Source organism: Rhamphochromis longiceps, linkage group LG9 (genome assembly GCF_057381845.1).
Source record: "Rhamphochromis longiceps isolate RC_006_pf linkage group LG9, R_longiceps_female_GT1.1, whole genome shotgun sequence".
NCBI classification, from domain to species: Eukaryota; Metazoa; Chordata; class Actinopteri; order Cichliformes; family Cichlidae; genus Rhamphochromis; species Rhamphochromis longiceps.
The window spans coordinates 27,026,414-27,040,275 of NC_140565.1; the positions used below are offsets into that span (position 1 = coordinate 27,026,414).

The 13,862-nt window shown below is 40.8% G+C and overlaps 1 protein-coding gene across 6 annotated transcripts in view; it reads left to right on the forward strand.

The window, feature by feature from the left end:
- Positions 1–13,862, forward strand: part of arhgap21a (Rho GTPase activating protein 21a) — a 102,490-nt gene that overhangs the window by 62,765 nt on the left and 25,863 nt on the right. For 4 of the 6 annotated variants that reach the window (XM_085419096.1, XM_085419093.1, XM_085419095.1 and 1 more), the window contains 3 exons: positions 6,623–6,715; positions 7,633–7,711; positions 11,487–11,541. In XM_085419096.1, the coding sequence (XP_085275222.1) occupies positions 6,623–6,715; positions 7,633–7,711; positions 11,487–11,541 (227 nt within the window). Of the gene's footprint in view, positions 1–6,622; positions 6,716–7,632; positions 7,712–9,915; positions 10,945–11,486; positions 11,542–13,862 lie in introns of those variants that run through there. The other 2 variants (XM_085419098.1, XM_085419099.1) reach the window with 1 other exon arrangement.

A 13,862-nucleotide genomic window follows, 5' to 3' on the forward strand; every position in this document is an offset into this window, starting at 1 on the left:
CTTGTTTCACAGAAAGAAAACAAAATACTGATTTTTTTCTTTTTGCTGTGCATGTCAGTGTAATGTCAATACATATCCGCTTTCCCCTCAGTGGATTGTGGTATGTGTGATTCTTAGAAAAAAAGTGATGGAAAGTACTCCACCACCTTCCTGCCCTGGTGAGAAAAAACACCAGACATGTTTGTGTGTAAATCTGATGTGATGAGTGGACATATGCACACAGTACTGTTAGGCATGTGTTTCTACCTCGGCGTGTGTCCCAGGTTAGGAATGCTGGAGTCCTGGAAGTAACTTATATTCTAATGATCCCGGAACTGCAGGAATCCAGCCCTGCTGGGTGTTACACATACATATTAGGTTACATTTCTTACTACATATTGTGTTGATGATATCATTACTTGGATTGTGAATAATAGTAGCATTGTATGTGGTGGCCAAATTTACCAGGAATTTGTATTTGAGGTATTTTAGAATCTGTTTGATGAAAACATGGTACTTCAGGGCGCATAAATGCTGTTTTTCTTGCTCAACCAATAGCATGTGGTCAGTCTTCATTATTCATATGTTGAAGAGGTGCAGTTTCTTTATTACAAATTAGATTTCCAGTGAAATGAACAGAAGAGAATGTTATTACTTTTATATAGTAAATACAGTAGGTCCCTTTTGAGATGTCTACATTTTAGGTTTTGATTAATATTTATGTGAAAACTTTCCGTTTTAGATTTACAGAGAGAAACTCCCTTCGCCAACTAGTGTCTTGGCAAAATTGCATAAAAGTTCAGGCGTATGGATACAAGTATAAATACTTGCAACAGCGTCAGACACTTGCATTTACATGGATTAAAGGCAGAAGTAGAAATTGATCTTGAGACATCATCATTGATGACAACAACTCTAACTCTGTGTAACTGGAATTAGAAGCTGACCAATCACAGCTTGTTTGCTCCTGACAAGCCACAACTTCAGTCAACATTCGAAACCTTAACAGTTTTCACCACTGGCCTCAAAAATACAGCAACACTCTGGCCTGTGTAGAGGTGCCACAAACACAGCTGACTCACTCCTGAGTTAACTCGAATGGTGATGACAGGGGTTTCAAGATGTATTGACATGCCCTGCTCCAGCGTGTGTTTATGTTACTGTCAGAAAGCTGTGTGGCTGTTAACAAAAACCAGTGTTTAGTGAAATAAGACTGGCCCGTCTGATGTCGGCAGCTACAAGTCGCCGCATCATTGTTGATGCAGTTTGTAAGGATGTGGGTTTGTTCAGTGTTTCAGAGAGGTCGGGGCTCGGGTACACAGGTGTTTCAGCAGAGTTTAGGCTTTCACAGTAGAGTTGTCTTTGGACTGGCTTGTGTGAACTGTGTACGTTGTTTCTTTATGGAAACTGAAGAAGGAAGGGCAGAATTACAGTATTTATTTTCATGATCTTCTGCCTTGAAGCAATTCAGTTTCTTTGAGCGCATGTTTGGCCTTAAAACAAGCTCTGCTTTTCGAGGAAGTTAGAGTTTATGGATTTATGTGCAGTGTACTTGTGCTTTGACCTTCCTGCACTATGGGGGGACTGCCTTGTGTCAGGGTCAGGCACCTCCCATTTTGATATTTCCCCAATGGAGCGGACCTGTCATAGATAACCATCTAAACTCCAGCACAGACCTTCTTATTAGTATTTGAAATGCTTACAAATGCACGAGTGACACAAGTGGTAGAGAACAGCGAGATGGACAGAGAGGCATTACGCCAGGGTTAATCCAGGGAGTGGGCAGCGGGCCCAGCCCTCTGTAGAATAACATTATCTAACCCAAAACAACGGGGGGGCGGGGAGCTGGCCCACGCAACCAGGCCCAGCTGTGCAGCCAGGGACCTGAGCCAGACACAAGCTTGTTGAAGTCAGGAAGTAGTGCTGAAGCCTTTGACTGTAAAATTCTAGATTGGAACATAAATACAAAGGAAGAAATACAGATAAATACTGCTGCATATGTGCAAGCCGTAATACAGACGTAATGAATACAAAGCATCTAGCTGGAGCTAATTTGCAGCATCCATTAAGCATTTAAATCTAGGTTCAAAAAGTCAAGTGAATTACCTGATAAAACTGATTCAAACTGAAAACAACAGAAAAAACATGAACGCATGTCTATGCACGTATGTCTGGTTTCCTCTTCTCTCTGACTTTGTTTCAGTTATGGAGGAAATGAACAAAAATGCATGGTATTTGGTATTTGGAGACTATTTGAACAGTGCCAAAAGGCCTTGATAAGAAGCTGTCTCGGGTTTGAATGGATTAAGATGTGTCAACATTGCGTTTCAGTTGTACTTTTGGTTCCACAAATGTAAATCTGAAAGAATTGCTTCTCTAAACAAGTCAAAATAATAATATGTTAGTAATGGATTAGTCATTTAAGGACCTTTTTTCAAGCAAATGAGCTCATCCCATTCGATGTTTTCCCTTGCCTTTACATGGATAAACAGAATACCTGAAGTCATTTTTAAAGGCATTTCGTCTAATGGCTGCTTGAGGCTGGCTCCACCACGGAGTCAACTGTAAAATTCTCATTTTTAAAGATAAAATAAACATGTTTATTGCCTGTTATAGATCTTTTGTCTATAAGTAGTATTTTTCTTTTTAGCAGGTCAACCATTTCAGTTATATAGTATCTTAAAGCGTGGCTGCTTTAGGATTCAGACTGATTTGATATCTCACTCAATTATAGTTTAATCCAACCACCTATGTAGGATTATATCTAGGATTATAGAAATTAATAGGTGATGATATGGCTTCTAATCCCATCTTTTATATACAGTCTGTGGTTTATATACTCTATATGTACTGGGCCACACATATTAAATGTTTTCAGTCCATTTGGTGCATAAAATGAAAGCAGTCTGCCTTTACAAACCTTTGTGAACCAGTGGGTAATGTTGCATCAAGTATGTTAGTGATTGTTTTTCCCTCTTAGATATTTCACAATCAGCTGTTAGTGGTATTATTGCAATCTGGAAGTATTAAGAAACCACAGCAACTCAGCTATGAAGTGCCAGGCCAGGTAAAGTTAAAGAGCGAGGTCACCAAGTGCAAAGGCCTAGTGTGTAAAAACTGCCAATGCTCTGCTGACTCAGTAACTCCTCTGACATTACCGGCAGCACAAAACTGAACGCCAGGAGCTTCTTGGCATGGGTGTCCATAGTAGAACAGATCATGGGTAGGTGGTAGAGTGTAGGTGGCTCAGTACCTTTGACATTATAGTGTATATACCTATGCTGGCACCTTACAGGTTGCACATGCTTTCTTTGCCACAGTTTGCTTTAGTCATATGCCTTTTTACTGTGATGTAAAAGGGTGACGCAAGCTGGTTCATAAGTGTTATTTGTGAAAGATTTTCCCGCCAAAAATCACTGCGGTTATTCAGCTGTCCATCTGTGTTTCAGATGAGCTGAAATCATTTTGAGGCGGACTGATGTATTTCATTAATCCACATAATAGTTTCTGCTTTAAGACAGTTGGGAGCATTAAATCTATCCAAAGCTTTCCATATTTAATCCCGTTCATCTAGCTGCAGCGCATGGAAACTTCCACAATCCAATTTCTGCTGCAGAGCTGGAGCCTGCTGAGTTTGGCTAATAGCAGAGGGGGAACCTGCTTAGTACACACACTGAGAGGGGGGAGGGAGGGGAGAGTATTTGTTGACATCTGTAGCTACGGCATGGGTCAGTCACGTCCTTAAATGTGCCTGTAACATCACGCCCTAATGCATCAGTGCAGCTTTCATCGCTTGTTTTGGAGTGCTGAAGAGCCACAATGTCAGCATGCAAAGGTTTTGGTAACTGTTTAGTCACCGGGTAATTCAATGACATCATATCAGCATGAAGAGTGAAAAGCTGCTCTTAACAGTTTTACGCTATACCTGGGTGATGAGTCATTTTACAGCCTCTGCTGCCTTCTGCTGGATCAGAAACAACCGTGCAGCTGCTCTCAGTCAAACTCTGAAGTGCATTTAATGTTGACATCAGAGTAATAAACTGACTTTTGTATACCTAAAGCTTGCATATGAAATCTGTGACATTATAGCTTCCTGAACTAACATGGTTGAGATAATGGTATTGTCATTGTGAGGATTAAATAAACCAGAACATACAAGGGACAACATTTATCAGCAGATGCTGTTCCTTTTAGTAAATATTATAAACCTCCAGTATAATGGATGTTAATTTCCTGCAGTAACACATTCAGCCACAGGAGGGAGGCAGTGGTATAAACATTGAACATGCTGGCTTGCAGGGAAAGAGGACGACTAAGGTGACACACTTGCATTACAACGGGCTCTTCTGGAAACATTTCTGTGGTTCCTCCCAGCAGGAATTCGACATTAAATGCATGCAGTCTGGATGTAGTCATGATTTTAGGAAAAAAGGGACACAGTGTTACAAGTTGGATCCCAGACCAACATGTGTAAACTCAGTGAATGTTTCCTCATCTTTGAAGTTTTTCTTTAGCAACATCTGCTCCGGTCCAGCTGTTCAGAGCTCTAAAACACACCGACTGTCAGAGTAACCTCTGGCTAGTAAATGCATGTGTGAACTCAAAGCAGGGCACGGTCGTCAGCGTTCCCTGAGGGAAGAACAGTGGGGATGCTCTGATGTTGCACTTCTGCAAAGCCCGTGGGCTCTCAAAGGCAGCCGATGTTAACTGAGATTGTGGCTTAATGGGCTCAGTTAAAGACAGTTATTATCTTCATTACACACAAGGATAACTGCTGGCTATACCTTTAGATAGATGCTGTCTGAATATGTTTGAAATATGATAGTATTGATCCTTAATCAGCTACGTTTTCTCCACTAGCCTGCCTCACTGTACGTCACATGGCATGCTGTGGTAGCTTTCCCTCTGCCATATGAAAGTGACCTCCTTTGTGGCTTGTTCGCGTGCAGCCATGTCAGCATCCTGTGACCTCCCCTCGCTGTCCTTAGCCAGTGAAAGGATGTGAACTGATGCACAGTGTTTGGATGTTATGATGATGACATTTTGAGATGTGAAATAATATATTTTTCTGTGTAGCTCTGCTAAAGAAGTCGGTGTGTTAAGTTTGAAAATGCAACACTGATCAGAACTGAAAATAAGGCGTCATTCAGTGTTAGCTAATGTAATAAAATTAACCTGTTTGGCTATTTTCTGAGCAGATATCAAACATTTTAGCTATTTAATCCTAGCTTGTAATATGTTTTTCATTGTTTTAATTTAATTCAATGCATTTCCTTTTGTTTTTTGAATTACTGATAAGAAAAACAACAAAAGATCTGACCTTGGACTTTAAGGACAATTGAAACCCTCTGTGACAGTGCATATGACAATGAAAGGTTTTTCTCATTCACCAAACAGCTGACTAACTGTTAGCTGCAGCATGTTTAGTAAGATAGTGAAAAACACCCAAAATACAACATCTGGTGACAGCAGGCAACTTGATTATATATTAACAGCACTTATTTTGTTGCATTTCGACTTTTAAAGTAAAGAAAGAGCAAAATAAATCTCTGCTGCTTTAAACTGACTGAAAACCCAGGTGTTTCCTTTGGACAAGAGGAAAAATGAAAATGGCTGAAAATTTTTCCAAATATTTAGTTCTGATGGAAGTGATTTTTTATCACTACTGAACCTTCCAACTTTATTCATTGGATTCTTTTTCTATTTTTGTAAGCTGTTTTTCCTGAGTAAAGTTATCTTTACTAAGTAGGTATTCTCACAAATAACAGGAGAATGCACAGACTATCCTTTGCCCTAACTATACTCAATATGAACATATTGGGGTATACATCTTAAACTTTTGAATTTTCAGTCCCATAGCAGCGAGCACCCAGTCATGTAGTCTGCCTTTACAAACATTCATGAAAGAATGGGTTTCTCCAAAGAGCTCATTGAATTTGAGCGTGGTGCTGTAACAGGATGCCACCATTGCAACAAGTCAGTTCTTGAAATGTATTCTGCGCTAGCTTTTCATTCATCAACTGTAAGTGGTATTATTGCAAAGGGGAAGTGTTTAGGAACCACAGCAACTCAGCCATGAAGTGGCAGACCGCATAAAGTTGCAGAGCGGGAATTGCAGAGTGTTAAAAGTGTGTAAAAGCTGCTAAATAAATTGAACTGTAGCGCTCCAAACCTCCTCTGGCATTGACATCAGCACAAAAACGGTTCGCCAGAACCTTTGTAGTATCAGTTTCCCAAGCTTAGCAGCTCCCAGTACAGGTGGCCCAGTATATTTATCCATAAAGTGTATGTGTAGCAGTCATACTCATGTACACAATCACCTTCAAAAAATAACTCTTTGAGACAGGAAAAAAAACTCTGCAAGTCATCATCTATCAACAGTCTAAAATTTATAGACTCTCCTTTTTCTATACTTTCCTTGGACTTCGTGTTTTTGCTACAAACTGTGTGCATTTACATCATTTCAGGGCTTCAAAGGGGAAATATGCAATAATCAGCATCATCAGCAGAATATTGAAGCTGTTAAATTCTCCCAATGCAATTTGGCCTAGTTATGACTCCACTGCTGCTGCTTTTCCTAACTGTGTGACCAATCGCCATTCTGCATGTGTGCTCACTCTCTCTCTCACTCTCTGGTTGCCAGGGAGACAGAGGAATCGTCTGGAGCCAATGGACACGATTTTCGTCAAGCAAGTGAAGGAGGGAGGTCCCGCCCACGGAGCTGGACTCTGTACAGGTACACACAAAAACACACACACACACACACACACACACACACACACACACACACACACACACACACACACACACACACACACAGTCACACACACACACACACACAGTCACATTAACACACACACACAGTGTAATAACCGGCAGATCTGATTAACTCTGCCTGTCTCATATCTGACCTCAAAGTGCTTTTCTATGCCAAGATTTCTTCACGTCTGTACTGTAGGTAACTCACTTCCTTGTAAACTGCCAGGCAAAACAGATATGAGGTTACAAAATAACAGATGGCTCCTTCGTGGGGGGTTGAGCAAAGTGTAATATGCACGCTGTTATTCTGACCTCTCCTTAAATTTGTCTTTGTACATCTCCCACTTTTTTTCTTGTCTTATCAAAACAGGAATCAGTTCTAATTTTAATCAGCGAACATAAAAATATCCCCTTTTTGGTGAAAGCATGGATCAGCTCCTGCTCTTTACAGTTTCCCTGGAATTTAGGTGATGGCTTACTGCTGCCAGAATTACTGCCAGGTTAGCACGTTGTTTTACAGGAAATGTAAAGCGGTCCAGACAAGCCGTCTAAAGCTGCCTGCCTTTATCTGTTCGCTCTCCTCCTGGGACAAGCAAGTGGTATTTTCCCACAATTATTTAGTTTCACTCCTAAACTCACCTCCCCTCTCTTCCTGTATGATGGCCATCTTCAGAAAACTTGGAGATAGGTCCTAACATGGGGTTTTTACATACATAAACATGCGCTGGTATTACGATTCTCCTTTGATCTGAACACAAATGTGTGTTTGTGCTGGAAGGAGTCACTCCATCGTGGTTTCTTCAGTCAATAATCACGTTGACTGTGATTTCAGATCATTTTTCAGAGCACAAACACGTGCTGCTCTTTCATCTATTCTTTTTCTTTTCTGCCCAGGGGATCGGATAGTGAAGGTGAATGGAGAGAGCATCATTGGGAAGACATACTCTCAAGTCATAGCCTTGATCCAGAACAGGTAAGATTGCACGTTTCAGTTAATGATTCATTTTGAGGGAAAACAAAAAGCCTGAATGACTCACAAGATCTAATCCTTTCATAAATGTTTGTGGCTTATTGATGGGAAAGGAGTTAGAGATGTTGGGAAACATGTTCCTTTTTAGCAGAGAGTTTCCTTCTCAGAGAAAGCCCACATGCTTTCACATCCACGTGTTACATTTAGCTGTGAAAAGATGTACAGAGACGTGACAAAAGAATACTAGCATAAATCAAAGTCTGACTCTTTTATCCTCTTTGGTGCACTTTGATTGGGGCACTGTGTTGTGGACCAAAAAACAGTCTTTTTCATGATCTCCATTTATGATGAAAACGTGATCTGACCCCAGTCTGGCCCACCTAGTCTAAGTGAAATGTTTCCTGTTGTCATGCACCGAGGTGCGTGTGCACAAAAGGATCCAGAAGCAGACTCAAGTGTTAGCAGGAAAGGACACTTTACTGTAAATAACAAAAGGCGGCCCGGGAAAACCAGAGGAGCAAATAAGGAACTAAAAAACCCGGGGAAACAAATGACACGGGGAAGCCGGAATCGGGACCGTGGGAGGCTGCAACAGAAAGGGGAGAAGATTACTAGTGAGCCGGGAAGCTGGGGAGCACAACAAGACAAGGTTAGAGTAGCGGGCTTACACTCGGAGTGGGACCGTGGGGCTCGGGAGGGAAGTGGGAAGGTCCGTGAAAAGGGAATTCGTGGAGTTAGTGACGAGGCCAGATGAAGCACCAGGTGATCCAATCGAGCAGGAGGACAGGCAGGTGGCAGACACTGGATGCCGGATCGAAATCTTAAACACAAGAAGGCAGGTTTAACGCAGTTCCAATAAAACATTAGCGCAACGCTTTCGCGGGAGTCTAGTTACCACAGAGAGGTGATTAACGGACTGGCGTGGAGCATCCGTCAGCGCAGGGTTACGTAGTCCTCCAGGTAATCGCCCCGAGTATGCTGAGTATGATAACCTTGGCAACTGGCCATAAATTTAAAGAGCTCGCTTAGACAAGCAACAAGGTACGCTTCCATATTGATTGATTTTTGTTTCTCCCGTCTCCGACACATGTGGCCAATAAGCGGACTCAACATTCTCACGTAGTTTTTATTGTTAGTGTTATTAAAAGAAACCAAAAAATGGGAAACATCTAGAGTTTTACAAATTTATCAGCTGATTCAGACCAAAGTAAACAAACTACAGTTGGGAAAATGCCAGTTTCTGTTACTCTGTGGCAACACCGTTATGATTTTGGAGAGTGCTGCCTCATGCAGAATATGAGGCCCTGCATTTGTGTTTGCTTGCATGACTTTTTGGTTGCACTTAGAGAGAGAAAGACTGTAATATGCAGATGCTTTGGAGAAACACTTGCATGCAGTCCTCCCAAGAATGGTGAATGTTTGAAATGGAACAGGAAAGAGAATGATAGCAGGCTTCACCAGGGAGAGGAAGAAATGTGGAAAAAACAATCTAAATAGCAGCACATGTTGTTTTTAACATTCGGTTTCACGTCATTCTTAATAGACCAATCCCAGTGCCCAGCTTAACAGCCTCACACACTTTGAGACACTTTCCAGCTAAGCCCATGAGTGCTTCCCGGCAGATGCTTTGACGTTTACGCACACTTTCTGTTAGTCAAAGGGACTTTCAGTGTGGTGCTTTGAAAAAACAAAAAAGGACAATGTTGTACAAACAAGCTCGGGAGGTGAACCAGAAAAAAGAAGAACGGGAATGTGAAACATAAGGCCCGTGGCCCAGAAAAGACTCCAATCCAGACATTTTATTTGAATTAACATAAACTTAAGATCAAAGTGGGGTGTATTTGGCTCATAAAGTGAAATGAGTTGAACATCCCTGCTTCAGAAATAACAACACAAATAAGAGTAGCCCTCATATTTTTGACTCTTCCTTCTGGTGACAGTGCACAGCTACAGCAGACCTGAGTCATCCACGCATCAGCACATGCAGACTAGAGATGGCACGATACCACTTTTTTATGTCCGATACCGATACCGATATCATAAATTTGGATATCTGCCGATACCGATATGAATCCGATATAATGTTTTTTAATCAACAAAACTGTTTTTTTTTTTAAATATCTTGCTGCATTTTGTATAAGTTCATACTCAAGTTTAAAACAACAACTACACTAAAGCTATTCTGTTATACCTATATGCAAAAAAAAAATATTTCATAGTTCAGCAATACTGATCAATCTAATAAACTTAAACCTACACCATCCTCCCTATTCTGGTATTTTAAAGAGTACTTAGCGTAAATATTAAGCAACCTAACTAATAGGGTTCCAACTCCCAGCAACAACAAAAATAAATAAATAAAAAATAGGGAACCACCCCTCACGCTCCACCTCATGATGCTTAATCAACGTAATCAACCTTAATTTGATGCAGTGTGAAAAAAAATGCACAGAAATCAATTATTTTTCAAGAAATATTAAATAGATTCAACATCTTTCTTCAACAAAATTGCAGACTGCACAGATGGTACCTTCCCAAAGGAAAAAGTACTATAGCTTACTAGGGTATATATATTAGACTTAATAGTCACTATATACAGTAATGGACTTCTATTCATTTTACATCAAATTAAAACTTTGGGTGTAAGATTCGGATAATTATTTATTAAAAGCTAGACATTTTAAATGAGAATAAGAAAGAAAAGTATGTCTTTGTGCCCCCTTTTCCCTGTTCATGCCCTATCGGCCCCCCTGGCTAAACTTTGCTAGATCCGCCCCTGCACAGTTACCAGCCGTCAGCTACGTAGAAAAAGATCCTCGAGTAGAAAGTAATATTAAATACATTCTAACAACAGCTGATCAAGCTTAAACGTGCTGCTGTTGTTCAGCCGCTGGTTTCCTCTTTCTGGTGCAAAGTGGGCCAAAAACAAACCAGAGAGACGGACTCGCGACAGAAAAGCCGATCAGCTGATCGTTAAGCAGTTTCATGATTGAAGTAGCAGCAGGAGAGGCAGTCGCTCCATATATCGTTTGTTAAGCTTAACGCAGGAATGCTTTACAAACATTCAGAGATGGACTTACACACTTGCTTTACTTCTCTCGGGGATAACTTTGTCGGAGATGAAATGCCGGGTTGCTAGCGAAGCTCCACATGCTATCCAGACCACCGACAGGTCCCGCATGCCACAGCCGCTCTATCACCTGATGCATACTGCTCCGACATGCTAACGTTCTGAGGTGAGTTACGGCGTGTTGCAAGTTTTGTGAGGTGCTTTCATGATATTTAATGGATCGGATTAAATTTTTTATTTTTCTCCGATATCCGATCCAGTAATTTAGGTCAGTATCGGACCGATACGTAATATCGGATCGGTCCATCTCTAATGCAGACATGGCGAGACCTTAATCTGATGAGTCCAACATCTCCCAGAGATGTTCAGTTGGGTTGAGATCTCATTTAACATTTGCTTTGAAACTTTAGTCATTCAGCCCTTTAATATATGTCCTGCTGGTGTGGCCTGGCCCAGGTTCTCATTCTAGAAGATACCAATCACATTACAATCCAAAGTTTGCCATTGAAATGCCCCCAATGGCATAACAAAGACACCCAACCCTGTCACTGCAGTGGTTAAGAGTCAAGTTTTTTTTTCCTTTAATATGTCACCTGGCCATTTCTTACGAGAAATGTTCACACGTCCTTGAGGTCTATGTTATAACTGTTTCTCTCTCTGTCTTTCTCTCTCTGTCTTTCTCTCTCTCTTATGTTTATCATCCATCAGTGATGCCTTGCTGGAACTCTGTGTGATGCCAAAGGATGAGGACATTTTGCAGCTGGTAAGCATTTGTTTATCTGTAAATACCACAAGTGCACAAACATCTAAAGAGATAATCCCCAGTTGTAAAACTGGAGAGCAGCTTTTAAGACTCTAGGATTAGGTTATGAATGGCTATAATTAATTTTCACTTATGTTGACATTAAAATGTCTGTCTCTTCATTCCATCCATCGTGCAGTATGTGTGCAGGCATACTAAAACTTAACCTGTTAATCTTTTGAAATTACATTAAATAATCACCTTTGTTCTGCTGAAGAAAAATGCTCTGGATGTGTCAAACAAACCAGACTCAATGAGATACTTTACAGTATTTTACTTTGTTCGCTGTCACTGTTTTGCTTGTGATTGTGTCAAACAGTCGGGTATATACAGTAACGTATAGTCAGCTAACCTGTGTAGCAATATACAAAAGCATTACCTTGGTTGCACCTGGTTTCCCGGCTCAATGAACAAATATGACTCAGTAAGGAATTTTTTTATCCAACAATAGTCACATTCATCATCCCTTTCAAAATGCTGGCTACAGACAAGATCATTCTTGAAGTTTGCTTTTAGATTCATTTTCTGTGGCTCTCCACTGTGCAGCTGGAGCCAGAGAAAACTTTACTTGTCAGATTTTTCTTGCAGCAGCTCCACAGATGCTTGCCATGTAGCCAAACAGTTGCTTTAAATTGTCAGTTTGGTGTCCAGACTCCAAAGCAGACAACTTGTGTTACTGGCTGCAAATTATGCTGTTTTGCCTAACCCTCTGAGGTCTGTGACTCTAAAGTGGGATCTAAGCTTCTGAGTTAAATCTATGCCGGAGGTACGCTGTGACCACAAACCCTTCTGAAACCCGACGCCGTGACTCTTAGAAACTAACTGCGCTGCGTCAGTGCAGCCTGTAAAGACTGTGATTGGCCTGTTCAGTACCATCATCGGTTTATCTTCATTTTTCACCTTGACTGGAATACAATGGATCCATTCAAATAGAGAAACTCCAGAACCAACTAGTGTGTTGGTGGCACAATGCTGGCAACAGCACTGGCCACTTGCATAGGTTACTTGGTGGCCTCTACATGGATTCAGCATAGATGCAAATCATGCATAACCCAGGCAAACAGAATACACAAGTTTTGTTTTCATTAAAATATTCTGCTAGTCTTTGCAATCAATAAACAACTAAAATAATCATTCTGACTGGCACACGTCAAAAACTATTCACATTTTTATCTAAAAGAGTCTGTTTTACCTTTCTCCAAATGAAAGGGTTAGGGTTGTGTTAGGGTTTACCAAGTATGATGACCTCAGATGTCATATGGCGCCACAGTACAGTATTAATGACAATTACACCATAATTTATTATTTTATTTACGTTTTTAAATAAAACAAATATTTACATCAATTTGAGCATCAGGAGAAAACATCTTATGATGAGAAAAATGTGTGGCTAGCTAGTCAAGACTAGCAGGGATTTACAGGCTGCAGTTTGTAGTCACATGATTAATCCACTGTGGAGGAACTCTAGTAATCATTCCAGTGTTGAGTCAATGTTTAACCACCCACTCTATGCAATGTTTCTTAAGGGTTGTTCTTATACTTAAAGCTTGTATTGATTGTCCCATGTGGGTGGGCTAGTTTTCAAAAAGCCAGGAGTAAAACCAGCAAATAGGAACGCCGCCTAGCCGGGTTTCGTGCCGCAGCTCCGCGAGTTTATACCGATCAGCCTGAGGAGCTCAGTGACGCAAACAACCAGCATACGGCATCAGTCAGGGTCCAGAGCACCTCAGACGATAACATTGCAAAGCCGTGTCAAACCAGTCGCCACACGTTTCTCACCTCTGCTTGGGAAAATCACCGTTGAAGCAGAGAGCTGAGTCAGATCCCACCGTGTTGCTAAATTCCTCACATAGCTTGTTAGTTTGGCCTCAGCTCACCAAAAAGCCACAGAAAGTTGCTTTTGGCCTTTTGGAATGAATCAGAGCTCACAAGGGATTCAAAGGAAGCAATTAGCTGTTTCTCCTCATGGAGGAAAACAACAATCAGAGTTAATTTCACCATTTTAATGTACAGTTCACAACAATCTGACCTATTTAAAATCTAGAATGAGCCCCCACATAAAAGTGAAATGTGAATAAACAAGCTCATAGTTCTCATTCCATATTTAATATTTGATCTTGTGCATTAGATTCTATCCCATAAAACGGAAATATATGAAATTTCTGGTATTCATGTGGAGCTCATATTGACAAGATTGAGAAGACTCGATCTAATATTGTTTCCATAAGATAAAAGGAGCTTGAAGCGGCAACACAAGTACCAGTAAATATGTTTTGGGAGAT